The 24484-nt window shown below is 42.1% G+C and overlaps 1 protein-coding gene across 1 annotated transcript in view; it reads right to left on the reverse strand.

The window, feature by feature from the left end:
• Positions 1–15184: 15184 nt before the first annotated feature.
• Positions 15185–24484, reverse strand: part of SLC35B4 (solute carrier family 35 member B4) — a 149767-nt gene continuing 140467 nt past the window's right edge. Inside the window, exons 8-10 of the mRNA XM_085653596.1 lie at positions 21553–21628; positions 20761–20836; positions 15185–16816 (exon numbers count right to left, since the gene is read on the reverse strand). Coding sequence (XP_085509722.1) covers positions 16570–16816; positions 20761–20836; positions 21553–21628 — 399 coding nt within the window. The 3' untranslated portion in view covers positions 15185–16569. The remainder of the gene's footprint in view (positions 16817–20760; positions 20837–21552; positions 21629–24484) is intronic.

Here is a 24484-nt window from a genome sequence, read left to right on the forward strand (position 1 = left end):
TCGCGCAACCATACTAACACCCGGCTCAAGCCTCAGGTGTCCTCTAGCGCGGTCGCGAGAACAGCGTCCTAAATAGGATCTCGCTAGAAGACTAGAGCGCTACCCTCGCTGCTCCCAAGATGGCGGCTCTGTGTGAGCAACCGGGACTCATGGACTGTGCGAGAATGCTCCGACCAGCCCAAAAGTGCAAAATAGCAAAAGAAGTCTGAGCAACAGGTAGGGTGACAATTTAATTTTAAAAAACAGTAATTTGTAAAAACAATGCTAAATAGCCTCACAGCGTCGCGCAACCACACTAACACCCGGCTCAAGCCTCAGGTGTCCTCTAGCGCGGTCGCGAGAACAGCGTCCTAAATAGGATCTCGCTAGAAGACTAGAGCGCTACCCTCGCTGGTCCCAAGATGGCGGCTCTGTGTGAGCAACCGGGACTCACGGACTGTGCGAGAATGCTCCGACCAGCCCAAAAGTGCAAAATAGCAAAAGAAGTCTGAGCAACAGGTAGGGTGACAATTTAATTTTAAAAAACAGTAATTTGTAAAAACAATGCTAAATAGCCTCACAGCGTCGCGCAACCACACTAACACCCGGCTCAAGCCTCAGGTGTCCTCTAGCGCGGTCGCGAGAACAGCGTCCTAAATAGGATCTCGCTAGAAGACTAGAGCGCTACCCTCGCTGCTCCCAAGATGGCGGCTCTGTGTGAGCAACCGGGACTCACGGACTGTGCGAGAATGCTCCGACCAGCCCAAAAGTGCAAAATAGCAAAAGAAGTCTGAGCAACAGGTAGGGTGACAATTTAATTTTAAAAAACTGTAATTTGTAAAAACAATGCTAAATAGCCTCACAGCGTCGCGCAACCACACTAACACCCGGCTCAAGCCTCAGGTGTCCTCAGTTCAAGGTTAGACCATGGTGACATAATTTAGGCTTGCCTATCCACGACATGGGTAGCGTTACCACCTCTCCCACCTTGGAATCATTCCATTGGCTCCCATTCAAGATCCTGTGCATCATGCACAATAGTTATGAGACTGAGGCCCCTTTTATGTACTAAACCTGGCAGCAAGCTAAGTGCCCTTCAATAAACCTGAGATCCAAGAATGTTATTTTCATCTGCCACAGTAACTCTAGACAATTGAAATGGAGAAGGAACCACCAGGGTATGGACCGTCCCCCCCAACAGTACAAACTGGACCAACGTTTAGATGTCAGTCATGTTACTTTCTGGATGTCCTCAATGACTCATTTGAGTCAGCAAACTTAAGCTTTCCGAAATCGGGTTGGAGGTGACCATACCCACCTGCATTATTTACACAACATTTTTCACCTGCGCCCTGATGATCGGTTACGATTGATGAAGGGTCCTGAGGATTAGTCACCAGGAGGAGGTTCATGGAAGCAAGAGAACATGGTCACCTTATTCAACTCCCAGAGCCACGATGTTGCCATTAGATATACAAGCACCATACAAAATCCTTAAAAGAACATAAAGAGTTCTCCACCATAATGTTAATGGAGAACACAGTATAGACTCCATGCTTATCCCATATTTGCACTCTATGCTGAGGCTGATGACAATCACTCTTTTTAGGCTACAGCCTACCGATAAAGACATCTTGGGGACATTCAGAAAGTTGACCTAGGAATGCATTCCACCCGTTGCTTACTATTGGTTTGTAACTCACATTTTCTGACATTTTGTTTGCTTCAGGCTGTCCAGCTCCAGTTCGTCCCTTCCGTTGCCCAACACTTGTTTACTGTATTCTTCCACAAACTTGCTTTCTGTAAACAGACCTTTAAATCTTGTTCTTATCTTGTCACATTTGCTGTGCATTTAAAGACAGAGGTCAAATGTCAGGCTGTGTATTCCAGGGAGCATGGAGTTCATTTTCCGTTATGTGATAATCATGCTGGTTAGTGGGGGTCTGTTTGAGGAAGGCTGTACAGATGTTATTTTTTTTTCTAGCTCACAACAAAATTTAAATGTCTGTAAATGTGCGGACGATCAAATCAATACATTGGGTGAGGACATTTGCACTGTATACTTCTGCACTGCTCCACACTACGTCACTGCAATCTTTTCTGCACCACGCCACTCTGCCAATGCACTCTACCATACACCACTGAACTCTACACTACTTCGCTCTATGCCACCCTACTCTGCAACACTGCACTCTACGCCACTTTACTCAAAACCAATGCACTCAATGCCAATCTGCTCTGCACCAAATCACTCTATGCCACTCTATTCTACTCTGCGCTACTGCACTCTATGACAATGCACTCCACACCTCTACATCCTAAGCTAGTATACTCTGCAACACTGCATTCTCTGCCACTCTACTCTACTGCACTACTGCACCCTACGCACTTCACTCTGCTCTGAAACAATCTAATCTGCTACTGCACTCTACACCACTCCGCTTTATGCCACCCTACTCTGAAACACTACACGCTACTCAAAACCAATGCACTCTATGCCAATCTACTCTGCACCAAATCACTCTTTGCCACTCTAATCTACTCTATGCCACTGCACTCTACGTTACTCTACTCTGCGTCACTGCACACTATGCCACTGCATGCCACTGCACTCCACACCACTACATCCTACGGCAGTATACTCTGCAACACTGCATTCTCTGCCACGCTACTCCACTACACTCTAATCTACTCTGCACCACTGCACTCTACTCTGAAACAATCTACTGTGCCACTGCACTCTACACCACTCTACTGAATACATATACTCTATACCACTGCACGCCACTCTACTCTGCCCCACTGCACTCTACACCAATGCACTCTCTGCCACTCTGTTCTACACCACTGCAATCCACAACATTCTTCTCTGCAGCACTGCACCCCCTGCCACTGAACTCTCCTACTCAACTCTATGCCACTCTTTTGCTCTCTACGCCAATGCGCTCTAATCTACTGTGCACCACTGCACTCTACCTCTGCAACACCCTACTCTATACAAGTGCACTCTACTCTACACCATTCCACAACACTGCACTCTATGCCACTACTCTATACCACTCCACCCTGCACCACTCCACTGTACGCTAGTTCACTCTACTCTGAAACAATGTACTCTATGCCACTGCTCTATGCCCTGCACTACTATACAATCTATTCTATACCGCTGCACTCTACGCCACTCCACTCTACTTTAAACCACTGCACACCACTTTACTCAAAACCAGTGCACTCTATGCCAACTACTTTACACCGCTGCATTTTACTCCACTATACTCTACAACATTCTACTCTATGCCACTGCACGCTCGGCATCCTACTCCATTACACTCTACGGCACTCTATTCTACTGTGCACCACTGTACTCTACGTCACTGCTCTCTGTACCACTCTACACTACTGCACCCTACGCCACTGCACCACGCTACTCTATGCCAATGCGCTCTACACCACATCACTCAACTGCCCTCTACCCTGCACCACTCCACTCTGCCACTTCACTCTACTCTGCAACACTGCTCACTCTGCCACTGAACTTCACACCAGTCTACTCTGCACCACTCCACTCGATGCCTATTCACCCTAAGCCACACTAATTACTCTGCACCACTGCACTCTACAACACTCTGCACCACTGCAGTCTAAACCACTTCACTCTACTCTGAAACAATCTACTCTATGCCACAGCAGTCTACACCACTCTGCGCCAATCCACTCTACGTCACTCCACACTATAGCCCAGATTTACCACTTACTCATGCAGCACAGTGCAGCAGCCGCAAATTCTGGACTGCGTGAAAAGGACAGAGGAGGAGAGAGCCTTATTTACAAAAATATGTCTCTCCTCCCTTTCCCTAGCACCAGCGCTGAAATCAGCTGCTGTGTGCCATGGAGACACCTTTGCGCCATAGTGCAAGGGTGCTGTGGTGCATTTAGCATAGGTTTTTAACTGGAAGGGTAACCCTCCATTACAAAATAATATGCATAGACTGACTTTAAGCCTTTTCCCTCTTTGTATGTGTGCTGTAAAGTGCAGCACACATACAAAGTCGGAAAAGGAAGGAGAAATGAAAGCATTTTTCCTTTATTGCACCTATTTTAAAAGGGTGCAGTTTTCTAACGTTAAACCCTGTCAACTTTATTTAGTGAATAAGGATTAACGTCAGAAACCTTGGGTGGTTGCATGTGAACGCCCATGCTCCACCCATGGTACGCCCCCTTGGGCGTACCATGCAAAGAAGTGCTATATGCTGCTTTGCTTTACTTTCACGTTATTTTCAGCACTAAACCAGTTTAGCTCTGGAAAGTAAAATGGAAAAAAAGATTCTCTTGCTGATTTGCGTCACTTTTGTGACGGAAACATGGCATAAAATCTTAGTAAATCCCCCCACATCACTCAATTTTATACCTCTGTACTTTACTCAACTGCAGTTTACGCTATGCCACTGTACTCTAAACCACTGCACTCTACGCTACTTTACTCAAAATCAATGCACTTTACACCCCTATACCCTACAACATTCTACTTATGCAGCTGCACTCTACGCCACTGTGTGCTACGTCAATGCACTCTAAGCCACTCTATTCTACTCTGCATTACTGCACTGTACGCGACTGCACTCTACCCTGCACCACACCACTTTATACCACTTCACTCTGCGCCACTGCAATCTACTGTGCACTGCTCTACTCTATGGCAATGCACTCTACGTTACTCTACGCCAATGCTCTCTACACCGCTCTACTCTATGCCATGCACTCTACACCACTTTACTCAAAACCAACGCACTCTATGCCAATCTACTCTGCACCACTGCACTGTACACCACTATACTCTACGCCACTGCACTCTACTCTACACCAGTGCACTGTATGCTCCTTAACTCTGCACTTTACGCCACTCTATTCTACACCAATGCACTCTACGACACTCTACTCTGCAGCACTGCACTCTCTGCAATTAAACTCAATACCACTGTACTCTACACCACTGCACTCTACTCTGCACTACTGTTCTGCTTTCTACCCCAGTGCACTCTATGCCACGCTAATCTACTGTACACCACTGGACTCTGACACTTCACTGTACTCTGCCCCACCCGACTATGCACCACTGTACAGTACACCACAACACTGTACGCCTCTACTCTACACTCCATTCTGAAACAATCTACTCTACGCCACAACACTTTATGCCACTGTACTCCACTCGGTAACACTCCACCCCCTTCAATCAACACTGCACTACTCTGCTCTATGCCACTGCACTCAACCCTACACCACTATACCCTTCGCTGCACCACTCCACTATATCTTGAAACAATCTATTCTGCGCTACTGCACTCTATGCTGCTGCACTTTATGCCGCTGCACTCTATGCCACTGCACACCACTCCAAGCCGCTGCTCTAGTCTAACCACTGCACTCTACACCACCTTACTAAAAACAAATGCACCATACGCCCATATACCTATGCCAACTACTTGGCACCACTGCTCTTTACGCCACTATACTCTACAACATTCTACTCTATACCACTGCATGCTACGTTACTCTACACCGTTGCACTTTGTCACGGCACTCTATGCCACTCTATTCTACACTGTACTCGACATCACTGCCCTCTGCACCACTCTTCTTTGCATGACTGCACTCTATGCCACTGCACCACTCTACTCTATGCCAATGCACTCTACCCTGCATCACTCCACTCATGCCACTGCAATCTACCCTGCACCACGACACTCTACTCGGTAACACTGCTCTCTCCACCACAGAACTCTATGCCACTATACTCTGCATTGCTCCGCTCCACTGCACTCTATTCCAATACTCTAAGCCACTCTATACCACTTCACTCTACTCTGAAACAATGTACTACATGCCACTGCAGTCAATGCCACTCTATTCCACTCTGTGCCAATCCACTCTACATCACTCCACACTACGCTACTCAATTTATACCCCTGCACTCTGCCACTGCATTCTACACCAATGCTCTCCACCACTTTACTCAAAACCAATGCACGCTATACCAATCTACTCTGTACTGCTGCACTGTACACCACTCTACTGTACTCTACACCATTGCACTCTGGCACTTTACGCCGCTGCACTCCACACCTCTGCACTATACAGCACTGAACTCTGAACCACTCTACGCCACTTTACTCTGTGCCACAGCACTCTACTCAGTACCACTCTACAGCACTCTAGGCCAATGCACTCCAAACCGCTCTAATCTACGCTACTCAATTTATACCCCTGCACTCTGCCACTGCATTCTACACCAATGCTCTCTACACCACTTTACTCAAAACCAATACACTCTATACCAATCTACTCTGTACAGCTGCACTGTACACCACTCTACTGTACTCTACACCATTGCACTCTGGCACTTTACTCTGCACTACTCTATGCTGCTGCACTCTACAGCACTGAACTCTGTACCACTCTGCACCACTTTACTATATGCCACAGCACTCTACTCTGTACCACTCTACTGCACTCTAGGCCAATGCACACCACTCTAATCTACTGTACAGCACACCACTCCATTCTGCACCACTCTACACCAATGCACTTTGCACCACTACAATATACCACTCCAGTCTACCCTGCACCACTCCACTACTTCACTGTTCTCTGATACAATCTACTCTACGCTACTCCACTATGCACCACAGCAATCAAAGTTGTGACACTCTACACCTCTCTAGTCTCGAAGTCACAGTGCTCTACCCTGCACCACTCCACTCTGAAACAATCTCCACCACTTTACTCAAAACCAACGCACCCTATGCCGACTACTTTGCACCACTGCATTTTACACCACTATACTCTACAACATTCTACTATGGCACTGCATGCCACCCTATTCTACTCTGCACCACTGTACTCTACGTCACTGCTCTTTGCGCCAATTTACAATCCAGCACTCTGACACTCTAATCTGTATGACTGTACTCAATGCCACTGCACCCCACTCTACAAAATACCACTCTATGCTGCTTCACTCTACTCTGAGCCGCTTTACTCTACGCCACAGAACTCTACGCCAATGCACTCTACACCACTTTACTCAAAATAATGCACTCTATGCCAATCTACTATGCCCCTCTGTACTTTACGCCACTTCACTCAATGCCCCTCTACAGCACTCCACTCTATGATGCTCTACTCCATTACACTCTGCTACACTGATACTCTACAGCACTCTATGCCACTCAACTCCTCTCTACAGCACTCTATGCCATTCTGCAACCCTACTTCACTCTGCGACGCTCTATGCAACTCTCTCTATGCCACTCCATGCGACTCTATTCTATGACACACTTCTCCACGACAATCAACTCTACTGTACACCACTCTACTCTACAACACTCTATGCAACACCATCTATGCCACTCTACACCTCTAAACTCTGACACTGCTCCACTCTCAGCCCTTCCACTACGACCCTGTACTCCCTCCACAACACTGTTCACTACTCCATGAAACAACACTTCACTCCTCTCCACTCAATATATACAAAAGCCAGAGCTGCACCACATAAGAACAAGAAAAAACATGTTAATACATATATATTTTATAGCTCCGTATCAATGATTCCCAAGCACTCCAGTGCTGTTTCTTCCTTTATTGTTGCTTCATTATTCATAAAAGTCACACAAAACACTTGTACATATCAAGACAATACATTCACATACACTTAATGGAAAATGTGACACACAATTTAAAAACATGAAGAACAAACCCATGACACATGGTAACAAATACATTAATTGTAAGGCCATGAAAGTTGGACACAAATCTTACAACAGAAAATAGTGTATCAATATTAATTGTGAATTTAATCACGAAAAAGAAGAGAGGATGGAAAAGGAAAAAAGTACTGTAATATTGTGGATGCCCCCTATATCCAACAGAATCACCCGACCGTGATTTTGCAGCACACTTAGAAAGAGGAAAGTGTCCCTTCCTGCACAAAAACAATCCTGCATGCATTGGCGCTAGGCAGCCAAAAGTGCACCAGCACTAGTAGAGGACAGGAATGCACCACATAATGGTAAATATGGCACATTCCTGCCTTTTCCCTTACCGAAGCAAGGTGGCTTGCTGTGTGAATTATTGATAAAGAAGGCGCTTGGTTTGGAAAGTTTCATTAACCACCACAAGGGAAGCCCAAACCACCTGAACCAGGGGCATTCAATCATTATTCCAAACAACGGTTCAGAGTGTACAATTCACAATAAGTATAAAAAGCAGTTCATGAAACATAAATTATATGTATAAGTATAACAATGTACACATTGAGATACATAAAGAAAAAGAGAGAAGAAAAAGGGAAAAGAGGCCCTAATAGAAAAATCGTGCAAAATTTATTCAGTGAAACATATCAACAGGGCTCAGTGTTGTAAGCTGGTACACATAACGTATAAAAACATATACATAACCAGACAAGTGGCAGACAAGGAGATAATTACATAAAAAGAGGAGTTTCAAAACTTTGCATAAAACTCCAACAAACAGAAAATGTGTCCTCCAATAATTGCGGCCACAATTGCGTCGACGGCGTTTCGACCATTGGCATTAATCCACGGTCATCTTCAGGACATAAAATTTACTGAGCATCCCAAATGGTCAATCTAAAATTACAGAAATAGCATAATAGCATTAAGTATATTTAAAAAGGGGGCCAAAGAAATTTTTAATTAAGAGTGCTTTCCCAAAAACAAAGAAAAAAGGAAAAAAGAAGAAAGAAAAAGAAAAGAGAAAAGAGACCTTCAAACATACCAAATTAATAATTATTAGTAAATAGCAACCAGTGCACAAATAAAGAATAATAAATGTACTAGCAGTATCGAAAATATACTGACCAGCCAAAAACATATGTGTGCATTCAATTCCAGCACCATGTTAACTTAAAAGCTTCAAGAACCACTATAACTGTTACATAAGCAATAATTAATGAGGCCAGAAAGGAACTTAGCCTTAATACCTATTTCCAATAATATGCACTGTTCTGACTGTATATAAACCGTCACTCAGATATAACCAATATAACTGTTACATAAATAGTAATTAGTGAGGCCAGAAAAGACCTACCACCTAATTTGAATAACATGCGCTGTTCTGCTTATGTAACAGTTATAGTGGTTAGTACTATAAAATCATTTTCCCCCAAAATTATTGTCGTTCAGCTTGGATATAATACGGGCACAATTTGAAGAGGATTTACTCGTTTTGTGGCCCCATGAAATCGGTATTATTTTAATCTGCTTTGGATGCCTTCTGCTGAATTGAATTTACAGCAATACTTAATTCGTTTGATATAGAAGTAATTCATTCTTGAAGCTTTTAAGTTAACATGGTGCTGGAATTGAATGCACACATATGTTTTTGGCTGGTCAGTATATTTTCGATACTGCTAGTACATTTATTATTCTTTATTTGTGCACTGGTTGCTATTTACTAATAATTATTAATTTGTTATGGTTGAAGGTCTCTTTTCTCTTTCTTTCTTCCTTTTTTCTTTGTTTTTGGGAAAGCACTCTTTCTTAAAAAATTTCTTTGGCCCCCTTTTTAAATATACTTAATGCTATTATGCTATTTCTGTAATTTTAGATTGACCATTTGGGATGCTCAGTAAATTTTATGTCCTGAAGATGACCGTGGATTAATGCAAATGGTCGAAACGCCGTCGACGCAATTGTGGCCGCAATTATTGGAGGACACATTTTCTGTTTGTTGGAGTTTTATGCAAAGTTTTGAAACTCCTCTTTTTATGTAATTATCTCCTTGTCTGCCACTTGTCTGGTTATGTATATGTTTTTATACGTTATGTGTACCAGCTTACAACACTGAGCCCTGTTGATATGCTTCACTGAATAAATTTTGCACGATTTTTCTATTAGGGCCTCTTTTCTCTTTTTCTTCTCTCTTTTTCTTTATGTATCTCAATGTGTACATTGTTATACTTATACATATAATTTATGTTTCATGAACTGCTTTTTATACTTATTGTGAATTGTACACTCTGAACCTTTGTTTGGTTTGGAAAGTTGGCCAACATTTTTTTTTTTTTTTTAAAGAGTTTTATATAGCGCGAACTTGACCCGAATCCAATCAGGTATCAGAGCGCTTTACATAGCACCAGTTACGTGACATGAGGACACACATTCATTTTTTTTGTTAGGCACGGGGAGATTAAGTGATTTGCCCAGAATCACAGGATCTTCAGCGTCATTACCAAGACTCGAACCCAGTTCCCCAGGTCTGAGGTCGAGCGCCCTAGCCGTTAGGCCAACATCTCCCCTCAAAATAGCACAAAGTAAGCTACTTTGTATCAATGGCAGAGTTCCCATGCAAACACCCATGGTTTTTGACTCAAATCCCTTTCTACTAACAATTGTAGACAGGGCTTTGCTCCAAAACGTTACGCCTCCTTGAGGTAGGCATAACAGATTTTTGATTTTGACATCCTTCCATTGTAGACAGAGTACCCTGTGTTCATGATTAATGGGAAACACCAGCACTCTCAACTTTAATAGTGCTTGGGTGGATGTATGACTGCACGTGGTGATAAAAATCATGACTGCAATTTGCGCACAGAGCAGTTTCATATGGCTGCCGGTCCAAGTTTTCTATTTAGAAACTGGAAGTTTCCATATAGAATCCTTTTTTGTGAGACTGAATTTCAGCCACCTACGCCACATCCAGTGGTCAATCACGTGACAGCAGGGTGCAATAGGAAATATTCAGGCGCAAAGACTCTTGTTAAGCCCACATTGTCTGGAGGGATAGAATATGTGAATGCAAATACACTGAAGACTTCTACCTATGGATTAAGGTACAGGCTTAACAAGAGATGTGATAATGCTTGGTGAAAAATTATTTCAGGCCCAAACCTATTGAGGTTTTAGTAAAGTCACTGGTGGAACTGTTAATGATAATAATAATCCACATTTGTAAAGCGCGAACAATCACCCGTAAGGGTCTCTAGGCGCTGGAGGCCGTCGGGAAGATTAAGCAAGCTATTGCTCAGAGTCACATGGTGCTGGGCTAATCTGCCGCCGGCGATCGAACCGTGATCCCCAGATTCCGGAGTCAGTCACCCTTGCCGCGGCGCCACACCTCTTCCCTACTGTTATATAGGATGAACAGAAAACCTTTCAATGGAAGGTCTCGTACGGCCTAATGTAGCAACGCATTAACTACAAATCCCTGAAGACATCCAATAATCGCAGAATATGGGACCTACCTGTTAAGAATTAAAGAACTCATCAGTAGGTGTTGTCCATTACCTCTTGAATGACCTCCACTAAATCTTCCTTCCATTCAGAAGTAAACTTGTCCACTCCACATCAGCCTAGTGTCTCAACTGAGGACTATTATTGATCATCATCAACTGTGCTCTTGGAATCGTCGTGGGAGGTTACAGTCTATATAGCGTGTTGGAGCATGTCTTACAGGGCACTGAAAGCAGTGATTTCTGATAGGGTAGAGTATTGAGCTATGCAGCTTTAGACTGTGGGATACTAGATTCCTACTGATTGTAGGTACTGCTGAAAGAGGCTTCTCTCAAGGCTCATTCATCTGCCAAATAACAGACTCATTGACTACCAATGAACATTTACTCATCCATATGCTCAACTGTTTGTTCCATTAGCTGCTGATTTAACAACCGTCATGGCCTGGAACATGAGCCGCAATTGGTGTAAGTATGTTGAGGACCATGTTTGTATTACTGTTCAGCAGTATGGGATAGCAGACTCATGTCATCTTGGTTATGTGGCAAATTGGGACTCAACAGGATCCCCTGGCTATGTTAGTATTTTTTTACACTATAGCACACAATCAATGGACCGACTACATGCACTGGATTACTACTGAGGGGCCTGAGCCAATATGCCCCCACTCACTCCCGGTCTCTTCAGTTGTGTATGTTGATTCAACTGACCCTCTAGGAGGGGGTTCATGACCACTAAAGGACTAAATCTCATTGTGTCCAGCTCTACGAGGACACCACTCTGGGCACTGGTACGCCAGATTGTCCCTCCCTGGTGTGGTTTCCTACAAACACTGAACAGAATCTGCTCTGCCTCCTTCCCATCTCTTCACAAAAAGATTACCAACCTCAATGTATTCTCTAACACCTAACTGACAAGTTCTCCAATCAAACACATTTACATCAGGCAGCACACCAGTTTCTCTTAGAGCAATCAGAGTTCACAAGCTCATGCAAACAGACCAATTAACAGAGAGCGCAGTCATCTTATGGGAGAGCACATTTTTGCCCACACTTTCTTGCTTACCTAGGCTCGCAGGAAACGTGATGGCTCACAGTCCGCTTTCATGCCCAGGCACGCTCTGCTCTTGAGCTGGAGCCCAAATGCTCATCAATACAAACATGGCTGCCTACAAAACAAAACAGTTAGCTCTCACATAGCAAAGTGTCCCTTTTGCACACACATAGCTGTGCAGACACACCCTAAATACAGCAAGCCCTACAAAGGACAGACTTGCATGGGAGAAAGGGCAGGAAGGCTCCTAGTCAGGTCCGATCCACCGGAAGGAAATTCTGAGGTGCCACTCAGAAGAGATTCCACCAGGATGGAGCAAGAACAGCTTATTCCTGGTGTCCTTCAACGTTTCACACTCACTGAAAAGGTGATGTGGCTTGTGAAACACTAATATGAATTAAGCAGAAGCCTAATTTTTCAGTACAGTATTTTGAATAAAAAAACAGCTTACGAGTTTTTCATGAAATGGACACTAAGTGCAAATAGCCACTGGGTTTTGTTCTTTATTACAATGACTGTCAGGAACTGTTGAGTTCATTCCAAACACAAATGAAAAAACACAAGTCTCAATGCAATGTGTATCACAACACAGATGTAAAATACTGAATCAGACATATTTAAATATCTTCAGTAAACGTACATTTCCAGCATATCAAAAGACTAATAGGTGACAATAAGTAGATTAATGAAGAGAATGGAGTGGTTTACTTCACTGCATAAGTAAATGCATTACAAGAAATAAACATGGATGACTGTCTATGCCTAAGATTCACCACTCCATGGTTTGATGGGAGTTGCTTTCTGGGGCAGGATAACAATATTGCATAAAATAGACTGTCCAGTCGTGGTTAAGATAACTCATGAAATATCATTGTAGTTCCCTACTACGGGTTAACGTGAATAGTTACGCTTTGTTTTCTGCATTAAAAATGCGCACAAATAATCACCTTCACCTAAGTGTGGGTACTGCACGGCATACTTGGTATAGGACCTGTATATTAGCAGTTCAGAATACAGCATGTTCACTGTACTGGTTTATGCTGAGAAAAATATTCAGTTTATTTTTAGGGAGTGTATTTGTTTGCGTAACTAGTTAATTTTCTTGTCTACAGCACCCAAATAATTTATATTTCTAGTTTGAAAATATCCAGTGCACAACACGGGCTCCCCGGAAATCCATTGAGATGATAGTCAGACTTATTGGAGATCCAATGACGACTAAGGACAACATGACGGACCATAATAAAGCTCATTGTTAAATATACTGTGATTTTAGGGAGATCTAGCGATTGAAAAAGATGACAATGAGAAAATCTTAAATGAATTTCAGTAGACACCTACTTATATCGCAACAGATCTAACATATGAAGTAATAAAATGACAACCGAAGAAATCCAACACAAGTTATACCAGGGCTCTCTGGAAACTAAGGACAATACAATATACCTTTTTGTAAGCTAAATTAAGGCACAATCAAGTTTCTTCTAAAATCCAGCATCTCACCGATGGGAATAATGAGGGGAGCATAATTAAAATGGTGGCACTTCTATATGCAATAATGGTATAAGGCCTGGCTGTACAAGGTTTTACCCACTTTCTGCATCAATCGGTAAATAGCACAAAAAAAAGTGCAAGCACCGACTCAAATGTTACGTTGTGCTGCAGCATTTTTGTGTCCGATAATGCTTAATCAGTCATAAAATGACCCCTCTAGTCTTCCCCAAATCCAGTTTTTATAGGTAAGATATTCATCACAAGAATATGATGTGATTTTGCAAAGATCTATTTAATATCACCGTTGGTACAGAGCTGCCAGTTCCACATCATTCCTGATTTGGACTTGTGTGTGTACATTGTGGTGACCACAAAGGGATTATTTTCAAAGGCACAAAACGTAATCAAGTGATATATTTCAAAACGACTTAAAAAAGTATGCGTCTCGTGCTGTGTTTTTTTTCCTAAATATTTATGCATTTTAAGAATGCCTGTTATGAGACATCACACTGTTAGAGGAAGATGATATACGTCATTGGCTTTCAGGACAACACAAATACCTTCTTTAGATGTATTAAACTCAAGGATGGGCCCCTTGACCTCAAAATAGTTGCCCTTCAAGATCTTTGTAAGATTTTGTTTACAGTATAAATTATTATTTGTTCAGTTCAACACAGCTACAAGCAACCTTGAAAATACTGCCTTTGGATCGGAGGTAGTCACAGTGGTTTAAATGAAAAAACGACAGTAAATGCAGTGCTGTGTTAAATGGTAAATATAACTCTTATAAAGTATTCAGCATCACTGGTCCTGCAGAATGCAAGCATTCTCAAAGCTTGCAAGCTGGTCAGAAAGCAGTGCACCTAATAGAGAAACGCTGATTTAACACAACTTTGCAGTTAAACTCCAAATGTAACTTCTCTCAAGCACACTGCAATCACACTACTAACAACACGGTCCAGAAAGAGTAAAACAATTTTTTTTTTTTTAAAACACAAATATTAAACTGTCTCTCCCAATCGTGTGGACAACTGGGCCCTGTGCTGTATGTATGTATGTAGATATATATATATATATGATCAAGGCCGGTTTTTCCCGGATGAAACGCTTCATGACATCATTGAGAGTGAAATAAAAAAGATAATCGCACAAGCAACGAGGAGTTTGTGCATTCCTTATCGCCATATTGTTGTATGGAGGGTAAGGACTGTTCATTGGAGAAATATATATATATATATATATATATATATATATATATATATATATATATACATACATACATACATACAGACACATTCACATACAAATACACACACACACACAATAAAACAATTTCAACAAGCATCTGAACTTGTCAATACAAACTTTTAAAAAGTTTACTTAAGACTGAAATCTGAAATCTGTAGCTGCAAAGGTAATATATTTCTTTTTGGGTTATAATAAAATGTTCACTAAAGGATTCAAATAGAACTGTACTTCATTTCTGCATTAAAAAGACATTTTTGTAATGAAGCATAATTCCCAAACCCGACTTGGAGTTAATCAAGATCAAAGAGTATGATTGAGTAGGGAGTTCGTAACAACTGTTATTACAGCGAGAGAGCCAAAACATTTTGGACATAAACTAATAGCATGGAATGGGAGTTTGAACCTATAGGCAAATGAAAATGTATTGTATAGTAAAGATCACAGGGAAAACATTCTAGGGTCACTGATGAGGTTAGAGATGACTCCATGTCTTTAGGGCAACTTATACCGGCCAGTCTTTCCTTCTACAAAACAATTTAAATTCGAACTTTACTTAAGTTCAAGTTGGGGAACCAGGACCATGAATTACAGAAGCTCATTAAACAGATCACCAGCTGGATACTCTCAGCTCAAGCGTCTACATCAAAACAGCCATGCATGCTTAAAAGAAGGCTTCATGACAGCCGCCTTTGCTTCAAAAAAACAAAAAACAAAACCCAACAAAAAACAACCAGCTATGGTAAATTATAACCTCTAAAACCTCATTGTAGACGTATGCGTTTGGGAGTATTACCCATTGGGAACGGTCTTGTTGTTTTTAGCATCTGAAATGAATTAGTTTCTGTCATCTCTAAAAGTGGAAACATTGTTAGTTCTGATCTAAATAAACTTGACCTTGGCTAAAATGTGTAGCAGGTAACAACATCCACCTGTTTCTCTCCAGGGACTGCATTTTTCATGGCGCTATTTTTATGGTGTCTACTTGCTTCCAATCCAATAAGAAAAATCACACAATGCAGAAACTTGCAATGTTTAGCCCTAAGAAGCCATTTGTAAATTTCGGGTTTAGGGCCAATAGCAAAGATCATGCCATTATCAGTTTGTTTGAACATTTCAGATAACATGAAACAGAGCTGCCAAGTAGCCACAGGTTCATCATACAAAACAGATAGGGTTCAAAACCTAGATACAAGAAAACAAATGATCTCTAGTATATTCTCTGAAAATACACATGGCAATTTTAACATTTTCACTTTCACATTTGTTGCTATTCTCTCCACCCAAAAACCTCTGTTAAATATATATATCCGACAGGTAAAAAAAACCCCTAACTATACAGTTTATAAATAAGCTGTTCAACAGACAACGACTAAAAAAAAACCTTCTCAATCAAGGATTGAGAACATTTCCTAATACAATGGCTTAGCCATTAGCAGTTGCTTAGACATAAGATAACACTTCTGGGAATCCCCAGATGGATGACGGTCCTGCGATAAAACTGGCCAAATAAGAACTTGTCGCTGTTCTTCAAAATAAAGATCTAGTCCTTTTTAGCTTCTTTTTTCACTGTGCCAACTGTCGACCCAAAGTTGTTCCACACTTCTGTGTACATGAGTGTCCCAACAAACACAAACATTGTTCCAATCCAATGCCAGATTGTGAACGGGTTCCGGAAGTAAAGGATAGAGAAGATGAGGCTGACGAACTTGCGCAGTGTCACCACAAGGGTTACCGTGAGCGAGGTGCACTCTGTCGTCAGGATGAACACACCCCGAATACATACATATCTTGAAAGCTGGTTAAGGTAAATGAAAGTACCAGAGCATTGTTTAGCACTGCAACTTGACAAAGAGATTGTGGTAGTAGTGGGGTCCTAGCAGTGTGAATTTATTATTGGTGACCGTGTACTGTTCATTTTTCTTTTTCAGTTGCACGTTTGCAAGTGTGTGCATACTCACACATCTATATTTCAGGCGTGGATACTTTTATTGCACAAAAAGCAGTGGTTTGAAAAAAAAAATATTTCTCAGGGATATATTTATGCTATGGGGATATGACACAATTCCAATAAACTACTTGTTTCATACAATGCGACGCCCAGATTTTCTTCCCTCCACTTTATTTTTAAATGCATGACAGTGCATTCAGATGATGACAGCACAAACCCACTCAGCGACATTTTGCCGTTGTTCTTTATTTAAAGAGCTTCCTCTCCGTGAATGGTAAACAAAAAATAAACATTCTGTTTGCAATCAGGTCTCATTATCAGCTGTACCTTGTAGACAAAGCTTCAAAATATCATACTTCAACAGCAAGATTCCACACTGAAACACCTTTTAATTAGTTTTACTTCTTGGAACCAAACAGCATATTCAATATTCCACTCACGGTTTTCATGCTAACTTAAGTAAACATGTACATCTACATGAAATCCTCACCCAAACAAAACAATAGTTTTGAGTTCCCCTCCTATAATTTTGTAGGCGAAACACATATACTTAATAAATCGGAAAGCCCAAAATACACTGAAAACTCATATCTTAAGTTGCTTTTGGGCCATTGATCAGTGGATGAAATGGAACCACCTCAAATAAAGCTCCTCAAAAACTGAAATACCTGTGATGACTGGACAACATATAACCCTCTCTGCGCCTAATCTTACGATCTATGACCCATACCAAAAATATCCAGGAAGTAAGAAACTGATGACATAGGAAGTCACATTTCATGGCAGCCCTTTCCATTAAGCAATAAAACCAGGATATATCATCCGATGAATCATGTGGATTGGGTGAGTTACTATGTTCTTTTGGAGTGGCAAAGCCATCTACATCATTAATATCTCATTTTTTTCTTGTGAAATTTCCCCATCTTCTCGGTCTATATCGCAACATACAGAATAAGCTGCATCTTCATCATCCATGTCCACCAAGTGTTGGTGGGACTAGAGGCCTTACAGGCTGGTCTCGGAGGTGATTCTATATCTGGGAGATTGTTCTCTTGGAGCTGAGGGTGTGGGTGGTTGACAAGGAGGTGTAGATGGTAAGGTGTTAGAAAGCGAAGGTGGCAGTACAGTTACTGCAGGCATTGCCAGTTGAGAAGGCTGACCCACAGGGTGCTGTGATAGTATTCTTTCAAAAGGGTCCGTCATTTGTTGTAATGTAAACAAAAAGGCTATTCATACCTGCATTACTCCTGGTTCTCTATCTATTGTACCTAGAAGATACATAGGTGCATGGTTTATGAGGAATGTAATCTTGATAGTAACCATAATTATGGAAGGGTTTGTGCTCATCAATTCCATATTCAAAATCCGGGACCAAGCGTACATCCAATTGTGTTACACTGTATGCGGTCTGTGATAGCAAGTCACTGGCATCCTCTTCATGTTCTGACTCTATGATCTAGAACAGTAAAAAAAAAAAAGGTGCAGCTAATACTGCTGTTGTCTGCGTTTTCTTCGACAGACTCATGTTAACGGTATCGTCTTTAACGTTGTCCTCATCAGCTGTTGTGCTGTCATGGTCAGTGTTGCAGTTGATTGACAGTGTTTGCTTTGATGTTGTCATCAATGTCGCCACTGAAGCTGTTACGCGGACAGTGGCAGCAGTGGAGACACATGATTCTGCCATCGATGGTCTTGTCAGCGTCATAGATAACCCTGGGCGTAGTTCGTGTAGTCGCACAACTACGCAAAGTTCACTTTGCACTACGTGTGCTACGCGAACTGTGTAGTGCGGTAGGGAAATGCTGTTTACAATGATTGCACAGTGCTGGATGCTTGTCCGCACTGTGCAATCATTGCGAACAGCATCACGGAAAGTGCAAGCGGTCGTTTTCTGCCGCTCGAGTAGATTTGTACTCTAGCAGCAGCTTTCTCAACGCGGACTGGTAGTTTCTTATCGCGAGCGGTCGCGAGCATACACGACAACTCACAATTAGAAACCTGACCTCCACCCGTTAAGAATCTCGCCTGGAGGTTTATTTTCCACGCTCGCGATCGGCAACTTGATGTTGCCGATTGCGAACGGGGAAAAAGTCTCACTGGCATGTTGATTTTGCTTGCGGTCGCCAACTTGACGTTGAGGACCGCGAGCGAGCAAAAAATGTCCGCTATGCTACGCGTTTTTGCACTGTGCTACATGCGATTCACGTAGGGAGTAGTTGCGCAAACTACGCACACTCCACAAGCGTAGTGTAATTTTCCGCCCAGGCCTAGTCATAAATAGTCTTGATGTCAATGAGGTCTTCTTTTAAGTTGTCATTGACTGCATGCTTTTCTGAGGATTTTATCCTCTTAGCAGATGGTATCATTAGGTTGACTTTTTTTCTGAGAGAGATAATTTCCCCTTTGGAAAGTTTTCCTATTCCAGTTATAGTATGTGAAATGGTGGCTGCAAGCACTGTGCCAAAGGGAATTGTATAACTGATTTTTTGCCCTGCCTTTGATAAGTACTTGGTGGAGCACTTTTCATTAAATCTTCCCCTGAACAGGAGGCATCCCCCTTAAAAGAAGGCGAATTATATTTATCCAACAGATACAATGCCAACCTCCTCTTTCTGTCATTTAGAGTCTTTGAAGTAAATGTTTTACACATGTCACAGCATGAAGCCTTATGAACAGGATAAAGGCCAGTCATATGCTGGGAATGAGGGTCATCAGGGTAAATCTTTTTCTATCAGCAGGAGGAACAGGATTTGAAGAGAGATTTATTTTTTCTGTCCTCAATGGTGACAGCTGACTAATTGGTAAAGGGTCTCCCTGGTCCAGAAAATGGCACATTTCCCTAAAAAACAACTCACTGTTTTGTGAAAGCTGAAGATGATGTTGGTTCAATGTCAGTGTACATTTGAAAACTACCAATTTTAAGTTCACTGGTAGGTTAGAGCAGAGCTCTCCCTGGGGGCTCCCTCGCACACGAGGTAGAAATCTGAGCTATGGTGACCTCAAAGGGGGGGGGGGGGTCGCGGGGGGGGGGTATGGGAGTTGCAGAGCTGGTGCTACCACCTCATTGGCTGAAATTCTGATTGTTTCAAATGAGGCGTATGAGCTACTAAACAAACGTTGCTCAGGCCTATGGCCATTTTAACACCGTTTACTGTTATTTACATATACCGGGGATATCCGCTTGACAACGGAGAATTATTCAAGCATGTGAATATATGAAAGAAACAATGTTGGAGGACTCCCCAGGATATATGGCTGAGTGGAAAAAGAGATAACTCGGAGATCCCACTTGTATATATTGGAAGAATAGGCAAAGGACTTCAAAAGTGTCTTTTCTACAGGATGCCAATCAACTTGTATTCTAGCTTTTGAATTGTGGTTGTAGATTGCTAATCTCGTTGCAAAAAACAAAGCTGCATTTGAGAGTGTTTGGCAATTCTTTTTAACAACTTTGTAGTCAGAATTTTATTAAGATATCTTTTATAGCATTTTATTTACTAAGACATTTTCAGCAGGGGTATAATAATGAAAGAATTAAATGCAGAATCTGACAACAGATGGATGATAAGTGCTATGCATATTTAGTCTACTTATTTCCAATCCAACTCATACTGCAGTTCCTGTTTGGTCTTCTATGAGTAGAACGTAGAACACAGTATTACTATTGAAACTGCTTAAGAAAAACAACATTATGCGATTGATTTTGACCAATCACTATTCATCAGCCTTCTACCCCAACACTGCCTCAAATTAGCCAGGACCACAATACAATGAAAAGGATACTGTGTAATGACATTCATTATCAGGTAAAACCACATGCTTGGCATCGACAACCCCACAACTGGAATGTGAAGCGGCTCTGCAAGGAGGAAAAGGCAAATATTAGAAAGATTAGAAACATCTGATTAAAGAACCATCCCTCTGATTGCAAGTCAATCACAGTCAGATCCCTCCCAACAAGCCCCACTTCTAAAGTTGCAATTCAGCAGCACAGACTGGTACATTAAGTAAACCGAATTAGAGAACGAAAAACAAGAAAAAACCCAATGCATTCAGAAACAAAACAACAGGCAGACTTCAGAAACAAAATTGACAGAAAGGTGCCTATAGCACAGGGTTGGAAAATCAAATAAGTCTGGACACATATGTGGCAGCAAAGGTGTCAGGTTAGTGGACAACATTGACTCCCTACTCATTCCAGGACACCTTTTTGCTCCAACCGTTAAGATATCTTCAGTGGTTCACCACAAAGTGCTAAAAAGGTGCCGGACTGGGGAAGGATTGTGGTGGGATGTGAGGCCTTATATGGGAGGTCTTGAGAGAGAAGTGAACAAGCTCAACAAAGTCACGCATCAAATAATCTGCCACTCCAGAGTAGAGTGTACGTTTCCTTCACAAGATTTTTTAAAACAAGCCAGTGTAAATTGAATCATTGCATGAAATGGACATTAGTCAGATGCGGTGCCTTGTGACTTTAGATTGATGCATATGGACAAGGGCCCTTCTCTTCACCTATACAGAATAATGTATTTCAATTTCACTAGTTCCTTTGAGTACTTTGAGCAAACAACTCACCTGATTGACTGAAGAGAAGCGCATGATTGTAAATGTTAGGAGCTAGGAGAAGAAAGCCTGGTAAAGGCAGGAAATGCTAGAAGAGAAAAGGAATATATGATTATTTTAATACATAAATTAAACAGGTGGCAATAACGCTCTGTATGTATGGTTCGGTCAGAGTTTCCACTGAAAAAGCATTTTTGTTTTCTTAGCAAGTTTTATGCCGTTTGACAAATCTATAAAAAACTTTCCAATAAAAGACGTCATCCTCTTTGGGTTCAGCATGGCAAAGTTTATGCAAATCCATTAAGTAGGGCAAAACATTAGGTGGTAGGATCAAAAAAGTATAATTTCCCATTTTAATTCCAACAGGACTTTTTTCTCTGTCTCACAGAAACATCTCATGAGCTGAACTTGGTATGAAAGTAGAACTTGCCTCATGAATTGTCTTTGGTCTACAGTAGCTTGAGGAATCTGTATTTAAAACTTGTTTTGGTCTGAACATGAAGAGATTGAAATAAAGATACCTTAGCCGTTAATTCACGTAACATCAGCAATGTCAGCATTTATTCAACGTGTCATGAGTGATGTAATATGCGACGTGTCAAGCATTGCTTGGTAGGGGCGCAAGTGTGTTTTTAGGTTTTGTTTTGTCACTAGAACTACATTTCAATGAAGTTTTTAAATGACATTTCTGAGTTTTTTTTAAATATATGTTGTAATATTATAAGCAAATCTAACTTAAACTTTTGTTTTTTTTCCAGTGAACTGCTGCTTTTCTTTTAAATCATATGCCACATGGAACTGGTTTTTTAACCTCACCTCTTCTTACTGCTAACCATCACGCTGCACAGCCTTTTCCTATGCACAGGACAGACTGGCTGCAGACCCTGTACACAACATGTTGTGGGCAGCTTTTCCCTACAGCACATTGCCTTCAGACATGTGAAGCAGTGGTTGGCAGAAGAGTATGACCTATGGCAAGGCCCTCTGTTCTCACTACACTTTGGGTTATCCTGCAAGACCCTACTTGCAAATCGCTGCCAGCATCCAAACCCCATTTTGCACAGCCTTTGGTCGAGTGTTGCCAGGGTGGACCCCAGGACCCGGCCTCCGGTCAGGTTCTGCCACCACCCTCGGCAGATGGACATTCCCCGGCCGTGCACAGCCATGGAGCGCAGCATCTGTCCTCCGGGCCAGAACCTGCACTCCACCATCCGCAAGCATCCATCCACCGACTGTGCAAGGCCTCTGGTCATGCGCAGCCACGATGGGCTGCAAGGGTTGTCAGTCACCTTCTGCAAGAGCACCCCTGCTGTACATGAGGTTTGGCTGTGCACAGCAGGTGGACTGAAGGGTACAGCCTACAAGACGATACTGCACACACACCACTATGGGCCACCAATGCTGTTTGTTTGTGTGGTTTTTTTTGTTCATCATACTCTGGAACCTAGATTTTGTTCAGTTGATAAGGGATTGGTTCAAGTTGACAGTAGATGGATTGGCGTCTGTGGAATAAAAGGATATCAACTTTTACCCATGATGGAAAGCATTGACATGTGAGCAACCAGGCATAATGATTGTGTACTGAGGGGGTGAATGATTTAGGAACATCGATTGGTGTTACTTTATCATTTGAAATTAAAGAAAGCTTTGGCAAGTTTCCGAGTGCAACCATACCCCACTATGCAAGGACTGTGCCCATGCATAGCAGGGGTTGGCTACCGGGCCTGGCCTTCTGCTAGACCCTGCAATCCATCCTCCATGGGTGGGCAAATTAAACAAGCTGCATAGAGCCTGTGGCCAGGCACAGCTGAGGTTGTCCCATTGTCTGGACTACATGGCCGTTGGCTGTGCACAGGAAAGGTTGGCCAGAAGGCCTGGCCTTCATAGCCTTTGTACATTTAAACAAGAACAAAAGCACCCCATATGTCCAAGTGAACCGGGGTATCAAGTTACCCTTGGAACAAGCGTTCACATGGAACTCATTCTTAGAAATGTTCACAGATGTTTCTGTGTAGAATTAATCTTTATAACAACATGTGTGATTCAATCAACAGTAAACTTGACTAAGGAATTTTGAGAAAGATTCCAGCACAGCCAGTATTTATGAACTGCGGTTCAGTCAAACCGACTTTGTTAGACAAAAATTATTTAGAAAAACAAATGTTGAGTGTTTCTCAAAGGAGAAAGGAAGAGTGAGTGTACCCCAGGTGAAACTTAACCAAAACTGAATTTGAAGACGAGAAAGTGAAGTACAGTGTGAACATAAACGGTATATTGGTTGCTTTAGATCAAGAGAGCAGTTTTATATTCAGTAAAATTAAAGACAAAGGGAATTAATCATAGTATGACAATTATAAGAACCAGTCTGTCTTTGTACATATGTCGACGGCGTTTCGACCCTTTGAAGAATGAAAGGATCTCATCAGGACTAAAAATGTCCTCGGGTTGACTGAGGGAGCGGAGGCCCGATCTGTAAGGGGGGGGGACCACTAAGGAGTAGCAAGAATGATTATTTATGACCGATGAATATCTGAGATAAAATTATTGGGGGCGACAATACCCTTCTGAATCCTTTCACGGGTAAGAAGCATCTACATTAGGCTCTCATCAGAAGACACCAGATGGATGATAGGTGCTGATTGTCATCAAACAGTAGAGCAGCCTCATACAGAACTGCAAGGCAGTCTGCTTTGGAGCATTATACTGCCCATTATGGTCTGCCTCCATGCCGATAGCTCATTCGAAAGGCTTTCTTTATCTAACTAAACAAGACCTTGTGTCTTCTGAAGAGGGTCTAATGTAGATGCTGAGAGCATGGCTATCTTTTACCAGCACCTTTCCCCCATTCTTGCCTGTGACTCTCCGTGCCACAGGCAAGACTGATCTAGATTGCCATTTTGGGCAGTGTATTTCCCACAAGCAAAATGGTTTTGGTCATTGATCT

This window comes from Triturus cristatus, chromosome 4_1 (genome assembly GCF_964204655.1).
Source record: "Triturus cristatus chromosome 4_1, aTriCri1.1, whole genome shotgun sequence".
In the NCBI taxonomy this organism is placed as follows: Eukaryota; Metazoa; Chordata; class Amphibia; order Caudata; family Salamandridae; genus Triturus; species Triturus cristatus.